We start from the raw sequence: 18816 nt of genomic DNA, 5'->3' as shown, positions 1-18816 counted from the left end.
GGTCAATCTCTTCTGCAACAGGACCTGCTCGGTTGACACACAAACAGACGCAACTGAGACAGTGGATTTGTGCTGCGATGACGCTGCAGCGTTTTCACTTTTCTTCCCCTTTATTTATGCAACATAACTAGCGATCCTGAGCAAGTGGTCACCGGATCATGACTGTAGTAATGACCACCTAAGACGCGCGCACGTCCAGCAACCTGAACTCGCCCTCTTCTTAACGAAACTTGCAGAAATTACAGACTCCGACCCTGACCTAAATCCGACAACAGACACGACATGAAAAGAGATACAGACTCGACAGACTAACTCACACGGCGTGCCACAAGTTGGTGTGTCCCAACAAGACAGTAGGCAATATACATAAAATGTTACAAGCACTAGGTAGATGTAAGGACTGCTACGTGTGGACTTGTTGGAGAGGTCACACAATATCCTTCGGCTCTGTAGGGCCTCGCTTCAGCACACCGGCATGCGTGAGCAGCGCCCAAAGGTGCGTGATGAACTCCCCTCCTCTTGTAAGAACTTCCAGGTGCACCCGGGCATCGTCAGACGGCGAGACATATAGCATCATCTCCGCCCAGAAATCAGATAGCACCTTCCACCGTTTTGTGGAGTCTTGTATGCCTTCAATCTGCCTTGCAAGCTGAGCGCCCTGTGCAAGAAGCGGAGCTTCATCGTCATTACCGTCATTGGTGCTAATCTCCAATAGTTTCTTACACCTGCTCTCCAAATCATTGGCGCCTTCGAGTAGCCCGCCTAGTCGCTGCCACTGGTCGCCTTCTTTATCAATTGACTGATCATCAAGTATGGCTTCCGATATAGAGCTGTGGTCAGGTAAGAGGTCAGGTGCGAAAGCGAGCAGATGCATGCAGTACTTTGATAAAGTGGAGGCTATTATAACCGCCTCTGCTTTTTTGCCTTCTTTATCCAGCAGGTGCTCACACAGTGTTGTAGCAATGTGCCAGACAAGAATGGTGCGAGTCACCGCTCCATCGGTAGCAGCAGCATCACATGCCCATGCAAGGTCATCATGGACGCCATTTCTTTGCAGCGATGTTATCCCGTTCGTCAGGTGTCCGTTGCTTCCTAGTAGGGAATCGATGACGGCTTTCTTCACACTTTCCGACAGCTTTACTGAATTCTTGCGTCCCTTCCTTGCCTTGTCCATCAGGCGCAGTGTAGTATAATGGAGACAATTCTTTAACCTACTTTGGCGGCCAAGTTTCTCGAGGAAACAGTACTGCCCAAGTCTGCCCTTCCATGGGCGAAACACCTTCAACATCAAGAGAAGATGTATGATCATCTTAGAGCAACAGCTTGTCTGCAAAACAGGTGCGGTGACGTAGCTCCGTATCAGTGCCACCTTGAACCAACCTGAGGCTATGTACAGGTACAGCTGGTATGCTTCTAGGAATGCCAAGACAACTATTATGACTATGGTTTCAGACAACAGACTGCGTTTGCCATGATTACTGCGATGGTGGTCGTTAGAATACTTGATCTGCAGGCAGGCGACTGTGAGCCACGAGCATAGGGCAATCATGATGACAGGCAGACATAGAGCCAGGTATCTACCCTTTTGGTAGAGGTAGGAGTACCTTGTGTAATACATGTCATGGACAAAAACAAGCTCCTCTTCAATAACCCTAAAGGCCCGCAAATGTGGCTTGTCCCCGGCAAGCAGGCCTTTGAAGATGAAGTCATGGGTTTTCTCAAGCTCTGCCTCAGAGAGCTTGAAGCCAGCAAACCTTCGGTTGAGCATCTTGGAGAGTGCCATAGAGAGGCACACATCCTTGAGCTCATTACCCCGATCATCGGTGAGCAGATTCCCCTTGCACTGCCAGATCTGCTCCACGGTGGTAACCTTCAAGTCTTCCTGCTTCTTGTACCATGGTGTGCGTCCACGCCGGTTGATGCAGTGTTTCTCTCCAGCGACCATGTACCGGTAGCCTTCCCTGGTCACAGGATCGAAGGCCACCACCTTGTTATCTATATACTGCATATATTCCGCTATCACCTTCACGTTCTTGCCGAGGTAGGACTTGCTCACCATCCTCATGGAAGCTATCATCACATATGACTTGAGGATGGTAACAAACAGGATGGCCGAGAGTGGGTACCACAGGTACTTCGCATTGTGCTTCTCCTCGAAGTCATAGCCAAACGTTATAATGATATACACCAGCAAGACCCCCTTAAAGAGTTGTTTGACGTAGATGCTCTTCCAGCTGTCGATGTCGTTGAGGCGGCAAGCTGTGAAGCTGTCCGTGCTGCTGAGGAGCAGAAGCAGGAACACGGCCCACACGGTGAAGTCCATGTAGTACATATCAGAAGACTGCATCCGCCCAATGGTGTAGCCCACCAAAGGGTAGGAGAGAGTGTAGACTCCCATCACGATATGATGGAGGAGGCCATGGCTCAACCGCCGGCGTAACGGACCAAGTATATGCAAGAGGAACATGGCCACAACGGCCAGGAACACAAAAGCTTCCACAACCTTTGTATGATCTTCAATACAATGCCGCATGGGCGAATCGTCGCTTGGTTGGGGACTCGGTGCCAAAACCATGACGGTGGAGTGGGCGAGCCAAGTTCTCTATCTCACTCTAGTGAAGACAGTACGCAGTTTGGAGTCCCGGAGAGCCCTGAGGTCGTATATATACAGCTCAAGAAAAAGCATCGCTTGGTGGTGGTTGAAACCCTTCTGATAAAATTAAGGTGGACCACTCAAATTGATTGCTACTTTCATTTCGAGCAAACCAGCAAGTATCCCAATTTGACTTGTTTTAACATTTATTCCATTAGTACAGAAATATCTAAGCAAAAGACTAATTATGTAGCACACTGCATAGCAGATTGAATATAAAACTTTATCTGTTCTTTTTGTTTGCTTTTAATTCATGCTAAAATTTTTTCCTTCCTGCTTGTGTATACTGATAACCCCCCCCCCCCCCCCCCCCCCCCCCCGCCCCCACACACACCCACACCCACACAAAACCAACCTTTTGGTATGCTATTTGGCTAACAAGAAAAGATACGATGTTGTATTTGACAAATGGCAACAAAAAAAATTCCGCCAACTCCAATTTTTGACGCAGTTGCACTGCAGTGACCACTGAAAGGAGTTGCTGATTGAGGCTTGCTGAACGGTGGTGTCGACAATGGAGTTCTTTGGCTCCCATGGATATATAACCTTTTTAGTTTCAAGATTTGTTATTAATATATCATTTTTGTCATGATGTTTGCCAGTGATCATGTAGTGTTTAGATAACGTACAATAACTGTGGATTTGCTCCTTCTCACATAGCAGGATGGAGCCGGAGTTTTTAGGCATTATCTATAAAAGAATTGTACGTGTAGATTTCTATTTACCTTGGTATAATATCAAAATGCACGAGCAGGAAAAAGTTCAAGTATGAGAACAAGTGAAAATAAAAGAATAAACAAAAGTTCCAGGTACATTGTGGTAATGCACATAGACTTTTGCTTAGAATTTTTAGTTGAAATTAAATAAATATTAAGACAAGTCTAGCCCCGGTATTTACAACCCACCTTGCTAGTTCTTTGGAAGTCTGAATCCGCGTGCTAAGTAATGAGATGAAGATGCTGATACATTTGTTTTCTTCTCAGCAGAAGAAATTAAATTCATTGAACCCAAATACATAATGTGTGCATCACCGGGGCACAATGAAGGCGTACCACCAAGACGATCGGTCGTGGCACGACAAGTCTAACTCTCCGTGGCTTGGTCGTCAGTGCAACTGTTCAAGCAAGATGACTACCGCGATCGACTAGCTTTGATGGTAGGGACTACCTTCATTTGTTGCTTTTGGTGGAGGAGAACGACTCGTGCAATGGAGTTGGTCGCCATTTTATAGCAGTTGCATGTGGGTGTCTACCCGTCAAAGTGTGCCCCTTTCAGGCTTTGCAAGATTCTATGTTAGGTTGGGCTTTAGCTACTGTACGATGTGCTCCATTGTTGTACTCTAGCACAAACATGTATCTTCCTTTAATATTATAATTGTCTGTTGTCATTGACCGACCTGGAGGCACAATCCACTAGCTTTGATCGTAGGACCCACCTCCATTTGTTCCTTTTGGTTGAGGAGAATGACCCGTGGGATGCACTTGGTCGCCATTTTATGGCAGTGGCATGTGGGTTGCTACCCGTCAAAATGTGCCCCTTTCAGGTTTTGCAAGATTCTATGCTAGGTTGGGCTTTAGCTACTGTACGTTGTGCTACAGTGTTGTACTCCAGAACAAACATGTATCTTCCTTTAATGTTATAATTGTATGTTTCCATTGATCGACCTGGAGGCGCGATCAACTAGTTTTGATCGTAGGGCCCACCTTCAATTGTTGCTTTTGGTTTAGGAGAACGACCCATGCGATGGAGTTGGTCGCTATTTTATGGAAGTTGCATGTGGGTTGCTACCCGTCAATGTGTGCCCCTTTCAGGCTTTGCAAGATTATATGCTAGGTTGGGCTTTAGCTTCTATACGCTGCGCTACAGTGTTGTATTCTAGCACAAACATGTATCTTTCTTTAATATTATAATTGTCGTCGTTGACCGACCTGGAGGCGCAATCAACGATCGTAGGGCCCACCTTCATTTGTTGCTTTTGATTGAGGAGAATGACCCGTGTGATGGAGTTGGTCGCTATGTTATGGCAGTTGCATGTGGGTCGCTACCCGTCAAAGTGTGTCCTTTTCAGGCTTCGCAAGATTCTATGCTAGGTTGTGCTTTAGCTACTGTACATTGTACTACAGTGTTGTACTGTAGCACAAACATGTATCTTCCTTTAATGATAATTGTCTGTTTCCGTTGACCAACCTGGAGGCTAATTATAGCCTTCAACTCTTGCAAATGGAACTAATCACACAAAATTATTATACATTTTCACATAACTGTATAATCAGATCTACATTTGCTTGGAGAGTTAATTAAGTGGGCAAAGTGGGTTGTTGGGTGAAATAGAACTTCTCAATACAAGACTTCTTTGATTGTCCAGTACAAAATTTGTGTCTTCTTTGTGTATACCTCTAATATATTATTACTTCTCTTTTAACTTTGCATACACTTACTTACTTCTCTTTTAACTTTGCATACACTTACGTTCATGCGTTAAATGTTTCATTTTTATAGAAATCCAGTAAGGTTTAATAGTTTCTAGGTCTATGTGCACGGTGAAACAAAGTTTGTAATTTCAAATGGAGAGAGTATTTTTTTTCTCCAATACATGTGGTAATTTTTTTTTACTAAGGGTGAAGGAGACTTCTTTTTATTGACTAGTCATATACTATGACAACTGGCAATGGATTATACCTTCTCTTTCCTCATGAGTTTGGGTTCTTGATGCCTATTTAATTGATGTGTGCAACGAGATATAAGCCAAGGGATATCGAGTAAAAACCTAGTACAGTGCGATTTACTTGCATTGGTTATCTCAAGATCCTAGTTACATGTAAAAACTCTTCCTAACATACAGATTGTCAATCCTTAATTAGTCTTTTCATCATGAGTTTGCTATATGATAGCAATTTTTGTATACATCAGAATTAAGACAATCCTTTATCTATTAGAAGTTGCTTTCCTTCGAAAACTCAATGATATGTACTATATTTTTTTGAAATATATATATTTCAAGGGACTTCATTTGTGTGCAACAAAATGTATGTATACATCCCAAACAGATCGGATGGTGCAACACAACACATGAACTGTGTCTTTCGCTAGTGTGAATCCAAGAGCTAGGTACCAAGATTTTGAGGTTTGCAAGCTCCTTTTTGTTCCTTATCGGATGTAGAAATTTCAGATTGAAGAGTTCGTATGCAAGCACATCAATTTTGTGTCGTACATATGAAGTCTCCTTGGGTGTCGTCGTGGTATATACATGGCAAACATCAATCTTCGACATTCACAAGAGTTATTCAGCAGTCTTGCCGGTCGAGAAGACTTCTCGGGTTGGGCCGATGAAAGGGTGGGGCTGGGCAACTCTATAGTCCAAGAACTCCATTGGAAGCAAATTAAGGAGGAAAAACAAGAACAGGAGGAAGAAAGAGATGGAGATATATAAGAGGTAGCGGAGGAAGAAAAAACCGAGCACCCCTAGTTCTAACCTCTGCCTCCACCACCGCAGCGAGTCAGTGGCCCAAACTTGCAGTCATCGGTTATCGATATCACGGTCTTTGACTAACTACAATAATCATACCATTCGCTCTTTATCATAATCAGGAACATCTTAGAAATAAACTAATGAAATGTCTATTCTGTCCTTCAACCATTAATATTTAATAATACCAATCACTTTACCTCTTTTTTTTTCTCAGATATCCACGTGTAACATTCCACGATTGAGGAACGAATACATTCCTTCAGGTTTTTTCACAGGACCCCTTTTGTTGTGGTAGGTCAAGGCTTTTACTGCATCAGTATTCTCTAAACCTGCGGCATGATACAGAATATATGGATGATAAAGCAAGTTGTTTTTCTTATTCATTATATCAAGGTGAAATATATCCTATCAAAAGATAATGGTGGGAATACTTTCTCGGTGAAGTCAAGAAAGATCCTTTTTAGTGAAAGAATAATCATTAAGCTTACATGCCTTGCGGCCTTAGTAATTAATTCTTTGGGGAGGGGCCGGATCCGGCGGGAAAAAAGAAGGGGAGAGAGGGGAGGGGCCAGCCGCCGGCGGGAGGAGAGGAGGGAGGGGGGTGGCGGCAGAGGAGGGGATCTTGCCGGGAGGCGGAGGGAGGGGCCGGGGGTGCAGGAGGAGGGGAGGGGACGGTGCAGGAGGAGGGTGTGTGTGCGTGAGGGAGGGGAGGGTGGGTGGGTGATTTTAGGGGCGGGTGGGTTTTTTTTCCTACAATTTTTTGCTTTGCCGAGTGTTTTTGGGATAGCACTCGGCAAAGAATTTGTTTGCCGAGTGCCAGATCGGGGGCACTCAGCAAAGCTTTTCTTTTTCATTTTTCCTTCTTCTCCATAACACTTTCTTCTACATTTGTTTCTATATACTTTGAAAATACTTTCTTCTACAGGTGTGGTACATATGAAGTCTCCTTGGGCGACGTCATGGTATGTACATGGTGAACATCAATCTTCAACATTCACATGAGTTAGCTTTCAGCAGTCTTGCCAGTCGTCACACGGCAACTCAGTTCATCGATGATAAAGAAGACTTCTTGGGTTGCGCTGATGTAAGGGTGGGGCCTGGTGACTCTATAGTCCAAGAACTCCATTGGAGGCAAAGGATGAGGATGGGAAAAACAAGAACAAGAGGAAGGAAGTGATGGAGATAAGATATAGAGGGGGTGGAGGAAAAAACTGAGCACCACTAGTTCTAACTGTTAGGATAGAATCTAGAACTTCTAGATACACATCTAGCCGGGATTCATGGGATTGACAAGAGTTTTTGACATTCTAGTGTTAACCGAGAGGGAGTGAGAGAGATAGGGGTACCTTCACCCCTAGGGGTGGAAGCAACAGAGCTGCTGGCCATCGCGGGTTCTGTCGTTGAAGATCTGCGCAAGGCAACGACGCGTAGTGCAGTTGCATTGACGGCGCGGCGGCGGTGGTGCTTCCCGTCGCTACTGCGCAAGACCTAGATCGGTAGGTGTGTCGGTGGGGCGGCTAGCAGCGGCGAACCTCGTGAGCCGAACCGTGGCCCCCACCCTGTTTATATAGCGCAGCGCGACAGGGGCCCACCACCCAATGCTAGGGTGGGCACCCCTGATCAGGGCGCGGATCAGGGTCCCGATGGGCCTTTGGGCCCATTGGGGAGGAGATCAATCTAACACTAACCTCTACCTCCACCACTGCAGCGACTCAGAGTTCTAAACTTGCACAGTCATTGGTTATCAATATCGCTAAGGACGGAGCCAGGAGGCAGGCTGGATGCCCCCCCCCCCCAATGATCTACATTTTTGTATTAAAGGTCTTAAAAAGAAAATTTATGTATATTTAGTTTTGCTCCATGAATCAGCTTAGCTCATTAATACCAATTAATCTCCATGAATCGTCTCACTAGTAGAGAATTGGCTTTCGATGCGCCCCCTTTTGTCCCGGTTTAAAGTTGGCCCGGGATAAAAGGTTCACCAACCGGGACTAAAGCTCGGTCACTGGTGGGGGCCTCACCAACCGGGACCTTTTATCCCGGTTGCAAAGGCTAGTGGGAAAAAAGACCATGAGAGGCCTTTTATCCCGGTTTAAAACATCAACCGGGATAAAAGACCCCCCCCCCTTTTATCCCGGTTGGTAACACCAACCGGGATAAAAGGGTCGAGAGCCTTTTATCCCGGTTTGTAATACCAACCGGGATAAAAGGGGGGTCATCCCGGTTGGTGTTTCAAACCGGGATAAAAGGGTCCCCAACGAGGTGACTGAAACAGGACTAAATCTCTCGAACCCTTTTATCCCGGTTTGTAATACCAACCGGGATAAAAGACCCTTTTATCCCGGTTGGTGTTTCCAACCGGGATAAAAGAGTCCCCCACAAGTTAATACAAAAGGATAGCATCCCCTATATAGTTAGATGTGGTGTGTAGGTGGGATGGCAAGGAAGCTACGCGCGAGGTTGGAGGTTGTGGGTTCGAATCCCACGCAGCGCGCACGCGCATATTTCGCGTGAAAAATCGCGTGACGTGCGCGTGTGGGGGGCCTCCTGGGAGCTCGGGATTTTTTTTTTTGTCCCGGTTGGTTTATCCCGGATGGATTTTCGGGAGATTTGCATCCTACCAACCGGGACTAAAGGCCAATTCTTTACTAGTGTCTGTTCTATCCTTCAACCATTAATACCAATCGCTTTACCTCATTTTTTGTTAAATGTCTACGTGGATAGGTGTGTAGTAGCATTCCAGTTTTTAAAAATGAATGCATTCCTTCGGGTCTTTTAGGGAGGCCTTTTGTTGTGGTAGGTCAAGGCTTGGATGAACAACAACTGCATCAGTATTCTCTAAACCTGTGGTGTGAAGCAGAATAGTGGTGAAAGCTAGTATTTGGACGATAAGCAGGTTGTTTTTTCTTTTTCATTATATCAAGGTGAAACATATCCTATCAAAAGAAAACGGAGGGAATACCTTTCTCAGTGAAGTCAATAGAGATCTTTTTAGTGAAAGAATAATCATTAAGCTTACATGCCTTACAGCGTTAGTAATTAATTCTTTGGAAAGCGGTCTGAGAGATTGCTACTTTTTTAGACAAGTGCGAATCCACGTCCTTGGTAGCGAGATTAAGGGATTGCTCCGGTTTTGTTTCTTAGCCGAAGAATGAAATTCCAAGGAAGTCTGTTTCGGTGCTGCGGACATCGTCGTCAAGACGTCGACCGTACCGTACCCGTCAGAATCTTGTACTGCTTGTAAGTATTCGCCACTTGACAGAGTCTTGCGCTGGTCGTCGCCCGGCGAATAACCTGTCCGATTCGTCCTTTATTTTGTACAGTTACAGTCGATCGGATTGTAGCTACAGTACAAGCTACACTACGGCATCACAGAGACAGACTTGTTCCTTCAAATTTAATATTGTTCGGTTGTGTTGACTTCTTCCCATTGACTTGCTGGCTTGCTGCTCAATATCCTTTTACTTGAAATTTGTAGGTTTCAATATGCACGTCTAGCATTCAAAAGTAACAATATGCACGTCTAGCATTCAAAAGTAATAGCAATATTTTCCTATTTTACGTATCTTTCAATATGTTATTAATTTGTAACGGTACACACCGTAAGAAAAATTAATGGTTCAAACCTGTAAATTTAGAAGAAAATTGCGAAGGAAGTATTCATAGGGACAGTGCAGGGCCATGGTAGCTAGCTAGTGTAGTACTATCGGCAGCAGCCGCTATGCCCTGCCGGCCGGCGAGACAGCTGTGCGGCTCGGCCTTTTGGGCCTTGAAGTAGCCCAGTTCGGTCAGCCCTTCTGTATTTTTTTCTTTTATCCATTTCTCTATTTCCTAGTTAGAAAATAAGAGAAAACCCCCACAAATGGACAACAATAAGTTGCGCTACACAAATATATATACACAAATATTAACACTAATACAAGAGAGTACCACACTACATGATGCACAATTCATAGTACAATCAACTCAACAATGGTAACAGCGAATATACACAGGGATAGACTATGCTCATGCTGCATTACTCTTGCTACAAAGTAGTTGCTGCCTTGCTTGCATTGAGTGCTGACCATGCTCCATGCATGCTTAATTAGCTTGCAACAGAACTCGAGCCTCCGCTGGCTATTGCCTTCACTTCCTTAAGCTCCTCCACCACCTCAGCCATGGTCGGCCTCTCATCCACGTCCTCCTTGAGGCATCGGACCGCGAGCCTACTGATCCTGTCAAGGCATTCCATGTGATGATGTGATCGGGCATCATCATCACCAGACAAGATCTCTTCGTCGTACAACTTCCTTCCATTGCCCTCCTCCTTGAAGGACCTGATGAAGTCTATGTAGAGGCTATTGTCCCCGTACTTGGCCGGCTTCCTCGTGACGAGCTCCAAGAGCACCACACCAAAGCTGTAGACGTCGCTCTTCTCCGTGAAGCGGCCGGACTTTATGTATATTGGGTCGATGTAGCTCATGTCCCCGGACACACACCACTTGGAGTACCTGCTGGCGACGGACACGAGCTTCGCCGACCCGAAATCAGAGACCTTGGGTGTGAGATTGTCGTCGAGGAGGATGTTGCCGGACTTGATATCGCCATGGACGTGGTTGTGGCCACCGTGTGAGTGCATGTAGGCGAGAGCTTCCGCTGAGCCAATGGCAATGTCCAGGCGCACTGGCATGGACAGAGGGAGCGTCTTGCCGGCGCCGTGGAGGACGCTGTGTAGGCTGCCTCTGGGGACAAACTCGAAGACAAGCATGGGAACATCTGTCTCGAGGCAGCACCCGACGAGGCGGACAAGGTTAGTATGGCTGATGCGGAACTGGAAGGTGATCTCGTTAACGAACTCCTCCTGTGGAAGAACATCGCCTTTCGCAGTGGAGCACTTAACCGCGACCTGTTGGGAGTCATCTGTCATCCCTATATAGACCTTGCCAAAGGCACCTTCTCCAATAGATTTTTTGTAGCCGTTTGTGATTTTCTTCAGCTGACCCTCCGTGAAGATGTTAATGCCCATGCTCTTGAGTATGTCACCGCCGTTTCTGTCGAAAAACCTCCTGTGCTTTCGCCTCTTTACCTCAAAAATTGCGAAAGTTGCTACGACGGCGACAACAATTATTACTGCAGCCATTACACAGGATAATCTGTCGTCAGCCATACAGTTACATGCAGACCATTTGTTCCTTAGTTTTATTGGAAATTTATCTTGTGCTAAAACTAATCCATTCTTCATTTTCTTGCATTTATAAATTATGTGTGGCTGCTTTTTTCTATTAAGAATTTGTACATCATAAAGGTTCCAACTCTTGAACATCAGTACATATCAAACGCACTTAAAGGAACTATTTCCATTTTTTGGCTCGTATAAAATATTTTTTCTTGTGGACTCGTAAAAAACAACTTTGAACACAAAAGCCTTTTAATATATGCTGTACAAAATAGAAAAGAAACTGAGATATAGCGAAGACAATAAAGATTTTTTTTAATCAATAAGTTATCAAGGATACCTGCCAGTGTTAGATCAACATGCATATATACCTGCTGGTACTATGCAACTAATAAAATTTAAAACTGAAGTGCTTGCAGTTCTCAAAACCAGCAATGAAATCACATAGCAATTTAAAAGATTTTTCATCTTCAAAAAGAATGAGTGCAATGCTGTATGACTAAGTAAAGAGTGAATGCTCACCTAATATTGATATTGCCCATACTGGAAATATGGGCTGGCATCCATTCTCACTTTTACCATCTCCTTTTAGACCAAATTTGCATTTGCACTTGTAACCACCCTGTGTATCAATGCATGTGCTACCACCATAACAAGGATATTGTTTTTTATACTTCTCAGGATTTGATTTCCGAAGACTGCACTCATTAATATCTGTGTCAAAGATATATGGGATATCCAAATAGTTAGTTAGTTGGGATATATATCTGTGTCAGACAATCAGTGGCAAATTTACATGTCAAGGCCGGTAGGTATAGTATATCGATCGATCCTTCTTTTCGATCATGAAATTAAAAACACCTATGTTTTAGTCAAATGCATCAATCAACTGGTAGGTATGTTCCGTTTGATTTCAATGGAGACTATGCTCTTATGCTCTTTTAATTAACGCCAGTTCACAAGGTTTGAGGAGAAACTAATTAAAAGGAAAATTCAAAAAGGAATGATTTTTTATTCTAAACTACACCATGTATATCCACGGTCGCGCATGAAGCGATTCAAAGTTATATATGGCTTAGGACCTAAGCATCCAATGAGAAGTATATTATGTTTTGTGATGTCAGCAGGGCAACACATAGGCATGCATTATTGACTAATAATAGTAACGGACCATAGTACTATTCGAATAAAATAATAGTGAACCAACAAGTTATGTCCCTACAGAAACTGGAAAAACATGCTATGCATATATAGAGAGACTTGGATTAAGAATAAGCCATTTTATGTTAAAAATATATAATTATCTTAGGCAACCAGTTGAAATAAACTCACTCTTGCATCCTTTGTCACCGGTGACGTAGGGATTGCCCGTGTATCCGTCAGAGCAATTACAGAGGTAACCGGATCCCTGTGTCGCGTTGACACAGAAGCTGTTTGTACTGACGCAAGCGGGAGCTGTGGGTTTACCATCCTTGGGTGGGGGTGGGCATGATCCGTCATCCCTGATGGCCCACTCAAGTACCACTGGCATACGTTTGGTTTCCTGAACTCTGTTGAAAAATGAATTGTTTCCGTCGAGAATAAGATCTTGCCGGCTGAACTTATACCTAAAGTTAAACATTAAATGAAAATCAGTCATGCTGTGCTTGTATTTCTATAAACTTAATCAAAGAATAGATGTTTGGCTGAAGATATATAATAAAACTAAAATATCTTTGTAATAGAAGGAACATCATTTAAAAGAGGTAGAAGAGGTAAAGTTACGGGAATGTTAACTGACATCCGAAATACTACGTGAGACTCACTCATAGAGTCGTAGTACCAAACAGGACGCACAAAGAAAAACTATAATTTTTAAATTAAATTTTTGATTGACCAGTGTTTTTACAACAAAGTTTCTTTTACCAAGTTGGAATAAATGTTGTACGTTTAGGAGAAAATTTTCTAACTTAACGTAAAACATGTTCCACAAAGAATGTAGAGATCCCAAGAAACTTCAACAATAGAAAATTACCACAAAACAAGATGAACAAATAAAAATATACCACAGCACAATAATTTTCATATCTGCTAGTCGTATTGACGAGGCCCTCCTATATTGTCTAATTAAGCCACTAATTAATTAACTAAGACGCCTAGAGAATATTCAAGAGAAATTAACATGTGTTTGTAGCTGGTCGAGCATAGATACAGGCCGTTATGTTGCATAGGATATACGTAGTATGTAGCAATGCAAGTATATGTGCGTACCAGCCTTTCTCGGCAACAAAAGCGTACATGCATTTGTTGTACTGCCACGGGTAATAGTCGGTGGTGCCGTTCTCGTAGGTCCAGAGTACCTCCGTCGTGCTAAGGTTGCCGGAGATGGGTATCTGGCAGCAGCCGAGCCCCGTGCACTTGTCGCCCTCGGCGGCCGCGTCCTCTATGCTACTGCAGTAGCTGATGCAGCCGGTGTAGTAGCTCTTGCTCTTCAGCATCGCCACCGTGCTGCATCCGATGGCCGTGAACTCGTTGCCCCTCTCCGAGATCACGAATGGATTGGTAAGTGTCCACTTAATTTCGTAGGAGGTGAAGAATCTGGGAGAGTTCAAGTTGTAGAATATGGAGGAAGGTAAGGAGAAGACGCGTATCTCGCCGGTCCCCGGCGAGATGCTGGCGATCTCAACGTTGACCAAGTATGGTCGCGGAGGACTAAAGCTATCGTTGCAAGTGATGACGTAGGGATTAAAGCCCGGCCGGCCACAGCCCTTGCCGATGCCGAAAGGATAGGGAATCTCTATGTTGCCGCACATGTGGCAGTCCTCTGGTCCCGCCATCGAGGAGTTGGAGGCAGCCGCAACCAGGTGGGAAGTTACTAGGGCAGGAACAAGGAGATGCCACAGTAGAACTTGGAGAGGCGCCATGGCTGCTGCTGGATTGTCTGCGCTTAGATGCTAACTAGCTAGACAGTAAAGAAGCTGTAGCATTGGCTTCATACTTTCCGATCTGGCCGCATGCAGGGTTATATATAGGCGGGGATGACGGCCGGGATGGATTGATAATCATTTCATTTCTTAACATCCAATGATGTGATTAGCCGATAATATATGCATTCTGATGGTCGTTCCTACTTGAACTTATCTCATTCGGTAAGTTATATATATTGTTCATCATAAATTAAATCTCAAGCATGACGTTCCTAGATATATATACAAGGACAAATACAGACTCAACTAATTCCTAATGATGTCACGAGTATCAGTAAGGTACGTGCATCTAATCTTTATAACATACCACTTGCCTGTGTTAATGTCTGATAATACAGATCAGCATATATCCATCATCTTTTTTCTTAAGTAGACAACAGTGAAGCACTACCAAGCAGACAAAAGAACTAAGCATTTTCACTCCCGCTTGAGAGCATCAAAGCCTTTTCTTCAGTTCGAATATCCAAGCTAAAGCTGAGGAAACTATATATGAGTAATTAGTTTCCTTTTTGTATTTATTTTTTTTCTAAGTTGATCTCTTAGCCACGAGATCTTGTGTAAACTGACAACATTTGTCCACTCCAAGCTCTAGCCAAGATTTCAGATTTTTTAAAAAAAATTCTAGACCTGTATGAAAATAGATTTTGGGTACTTGTGCCATGCATTTTCAAAGGATATGTGCCTAGAGAAGAACAGGACACAGATGGACAAATTACAAAAATGAAAGGAAAAACCCTGAAAATTATGATGCCTTAAGGCCGACCAAATTGGGGTAAATGCTATCCTGGTATTTTAAGTTCTCCAAGAAGTCGCACTTAGCCAAATTATCCGTTTGTTCTCCGCAGTATTCGCAAGAATGCCAGCAACATTAAATGTTTATTTCACCTATAATTTTTCAGTGCTGACTATTAGTTCAACTATAATGTGCTAAAAATGACGATTATAAGACTTTGCATGTTCTCTCAATACATGTAAGATTTATTTCGTCTTTCATGTCACTTTTTACTACAAAATATTTTTTGAACTTATTATTGTTAGTCAAATCATAGGCACATTAATTACCAAACTGCTTGTCGCTGATGATTATATCTCCAGTACGTTTCATAAACTCCCAAAAAAATGGTTCATACACATGATTGAATATTAATTTTTGATTCAATACCAATCATCTTGTTTTCTCAACGTTCCTGTATGTCAACTAATAATTTTCTGACTCATCACAGTCTTAGATATAAGTAAACTAGCTATTTAGAAAATTAATATGAAGCACGATTTGCCTATATATCGGGACAAAGATAATATATATAAAACTCAGTTCGAACAGGCACCAGATGCGAACTCATTCCAAATGATGTCACACATCTATCAACTAGTGGCGCTCATTCAAATATTATTGGGAAAACACTTGCTTTTAAGTGATAATTGTTGACCTGTAATTACCTAGTTAATTGATTATATATAGATGAGCATACAATTGTTGAACTGAAGCCACTACTGGTGTTGTACATAGCTATGCATAAAAGTTCACAGGATATCATCAATGAACCTAGTTACTGATGTTTTTTATTCTTTTCATTTTTTACTGATTAAAATTTCAAAACAACTTCATATTTTTAATTTTTAAGAAACTGCAAAAATTCCCAAGCATGCATGTTGTACCATATATTTGAATATCTTTCGATTCTTATAGGCAGTCTTATCTGTTTGTCCTCACTGGAAAACAAATATTCCACCATTTTTTTGCTCTTTTGGCTTGTAGGGCGAAGACATTGACTTGGTGAAGTCAACAGAGATTATTTGCAGAACAGAACCTTCCAAAAGCATTTAGCAGAGCAGCATCTTCCAAAACCATGAAAACTATGATGCCTTAAGGACGACCAAATTGGGGTAAATGCTATCCTGGTATTTTAAGTTCTCCAAGAAGTCGCACTTAGCCAAATTATCCGTTTGTTCTCCGCAGTATTTGCAAGAATGCCAGCAACATTAAATGTTTATTTCACCTATAATTTTGTCTTGCAACTTGTAAGTAAAAGATACTGATTTGTGAAGTCAGCAGAAATTATTTGTGGAGCATTGGTTGACTTTTGGAGCCCACGTCCTAGCTAGCAAGTTCTGGAGGTTTGCTATCCTTTTTTTGTTTAGAATAAGAAATTAACTGTACACAATAGAGTATGTAGATCATCATCCACGGTCTTTCATTTTTCATTTATCTGCCAAATAATCCAGAATAATTAAGCATGGGAGGCATCATTTTTCTGTCTCTAATTAAGCACAGAACTAATCATGTATATTCCCTCTTGGCAGCGCGGAAGCTTTGCTCATGTGAAAATCCATGCTAAAGCAGAGGAACCTCTCTGGAACTAACAGGCCCTATATTTTTCACTTCTGACTAATTAAGAAATTATTTGCCTTTTGTATCATTCTTTTTCTTTAAGTTGAGCTTGGCCATGAGACGATCTTTGGTAAATTGACAACATGTCCAATCCAACCCCTAGACAAGATTTCAGATACTGATTTCAGATTTATGACAGGATCCTGGAGAAGTGCACTTGGCCATGTGATCCGTTTGTTCTAGATAGTTTGTTATTATGTATTTATTTCATTCAGAAGATGCCTGCATTATTATGTATTTATTTCATTTTTAACTTTTGTTGCAACTTGAAAGTAGAAGACAATTTTTTAGGTCAACAGAAATTATTTGTAGAGCATTGGTTTGCTTTTGGATGATGGTTGTATATATCGATACCGACTGTCTTGCTTGCTCGTACACACCAAATTAAAGGGAATGAAATGAGCACACACAAATTAAGTAGAAGACAATTTTTTAGGTCCGCAGAAATTATTTGTAGAGCATTGGTTGACTTTTGGAGCCCACGTCCTAGCTAGCAATTTGTCGAGGGGGATTGCTATCCCTTTTTTCAGCTTGTAATAAGGAATTCACTGTACACTGTATCTATATATATTTGTTTGAAGGCCCACAAAAATTCTACAGTTTTAAGGCCCATCAATCTCTAAGTCCACTATCAGACTGCTAGTAGATATTTGTTAGAACCGACTATTCTAGATCTATTGCATTGGATGTGAGGGACGAACTGATTGTTTCTTGTACATTATTGCACCTTCCATTCTGCAAACGGTTAAAGGGTACCCTTCCATGATACCGACTGCTGTCTTGCTTGCTCGTGCACACCAAATTAAAGGGAATGAGATGAGCGCAGACAAGATATCCTAGAAGATTTCTGTACATCCTAATAAACTAGTTAAGAGGTGCGCATGTAAATCAATTCAATTAATCACAGGTCACATATATATGATAGTACCAGTACCACCAATACATTGCTAGGTAGCCGTCACTGGCCAATACATCACTAGCCGTCACCAACACACATATATGTATATATATGCATTATTCAAAAGAAGTAGAAATTTTTAAATTTCAACCAGCAATTAGATAATTTCGACTCTAAGGATGCATATGTCAACTGCATAACAATTCTGCATCTTTTCTCTATCTCTACTAATACCAAAGATTTTAGTTGGGGCAGAACTTACCTTGGCCTTGAGCCATGCCGGCGTAGCCGACTCCAATCCCGCTTCATGAGCTTGCCCCCTAAGCTGGGTCGCTTGCCTACCGGACCTCTTCTCCCTGCTATATCAAGGCCGACTCCAATCCCACTTCATGAGCTTGCCCCCCTAAGCTGGGTCGCTTGCCTACCGGACCTCTTCTCCCTGCTATATCAAGGCTCCGGTTAGGCGCGGCTAGGGTTCTTCACGCCGTCAGCTTCGGGGAATTTTTTTATTTTTTATTTTAGCATTTTGCAAAAATATATAGTCAAATAAAAAAATTGCAAATCTAGACCTATACCGCCGTTTGAAACGGCTATAGCAAGATGAAACGGCGGAAGGGGTACTGTAGCATCCTTACTGTCGTTTCAACCGGCGGAATCTCCCACCACTCGACACTACACTTCCAAAAACTCATAACTAATTCATATCAACTCGGATGGAGATAAACTTTATATAAAAATTGTAGATCTCAACGAGATCTACAACTTGTAGTTGAATTTTTTTTCATTTGATGTTATATTGGTGTTCAAATAATCAACACAAGTTTCAGATCTAAAATTGAATTTTAGTTCTGAAACATGTGTCGATTATTTGAGTAATTAAATGGCTCCAAATAAAAACGGTTTGAACTACAAAGTTGTAAATCTCGTCAAGGGCTACAATTTTCACATAAAACATATCTCTATCTGAGCTCATATGAATTAGTTATCATTTTTTGAAAGTGTGCTACCCAGTTTCAGATCTAAAATTCGAATTTTAGATATGAAACTTGTGTTGATTATTTGAGCACCAGTATGATATCAAATAAAAAAGTTTAAACTACAAAGCTGTAGATATCGTTGAGATATACAATTTTTATATAAAGTTTATCTCCATCCGAGTTGATATGAATTAGTTGTGATTTTTTGGAAGTGTAGTGTCGAGTGGTGGGAGATTCCGCCGGTTGAAACGGTAGTAAGGATGCTACAGTACCCCTTCCGTCATTTCATCTGGCTATAGCCGT

The 18816-nt window shown here is 42.4% G+C and overlaps 2 protein-coding genes across 2 annotated transcripts; both read right to left on the bottom strand.

Moving 5' to 3' along the window:
* Positions 1–427: 427 nt before the first annotated feature.
* LOC117834675 (uncharacterized) lies at positions 428–2533 on the bottom strand. The gene has a single exon (XM_034714204.1). The coding sequence runs from the start codon at positions 2531–2533 to the stop codon at positions 428–430; it is 2106 nt and encodes a 701-aa protein (XP_034570095.1).
* A 7466-nt stretch (positions 2534–9999) lies between these two features.
* On the bottom strand, positions 10000–14268 carry LOC117866825 (wall-associated receptor kinase 1). The gene is made up of 4 exons (XM_034751110.2): positions 13531–14268; positions 12613–12887; positions 11803–11994; positions 10000–11234 (listed from the first exon to the last, which is right to left on the bottom strand). The coding sequence occupies exons 1-4, from the start codon at positions 14181–14183 to the stop codon at positions 10210–10212; spliced, it is 2145 nt and encodes a 714-aa protein (XP_034607001.1). The 5' UTR covers positions 14184–14268; the 3' UTR covers positions 10000–10209.
* Between the last annotated feature and the right edge of the window lie 4548 nt (positions 14269–18816).

This window comes from Setaria viridis, chromosome 8, assembly GCF_005286985.2.
Source record: "Setaria viridis chromosome 8, Setaria_viridis_v4.0, whole genome shotgun sequence".
NCBI lineage: Eukaryota > Viridiplantae > Streptophyta > Magnoliopsida > Poales > Poaceae > Setaria > Setaria viridis.
The sequence above is the reverse complement of the archived record's forward strand: the minus strand, read 5'-3'. Positions and strand labels throughout refer to the sequence as shown.

Excerpts from the sequence above, each read along its gene's own strand:
- LOC117834675 (XM_034714204.1), bottom strand. The coding sequence starts at position 2,533 with ATGCGGCATTGTATTGAAGATCATACAAAGGTTGTGGAAGCTTTTGTG.
- LOC117866825 (XM_034751110.2), bottom strand. The coding sequence starts at position 14,183 with ATGGCGCCTCTCCAAGTTCTACTGTGGCATCTCCTTGTTCCTGCCCTA. Across the intron at positions 12,888-13,530 it reads TTTGTTGCCGAGAAAGGCTG|GTATAAGTTCAGCCGGCAAG; the intron begins GTACGCACATAT and ends GTTTAACTTTAG. Across the intron at positions 11,235-11,802 it reads ATGGGCAATATCAATATTAG|TAATAATTGTTGTCGCCGTC; the intron begins GTGAGCATTCAC and ends TAATGGCTGCAG.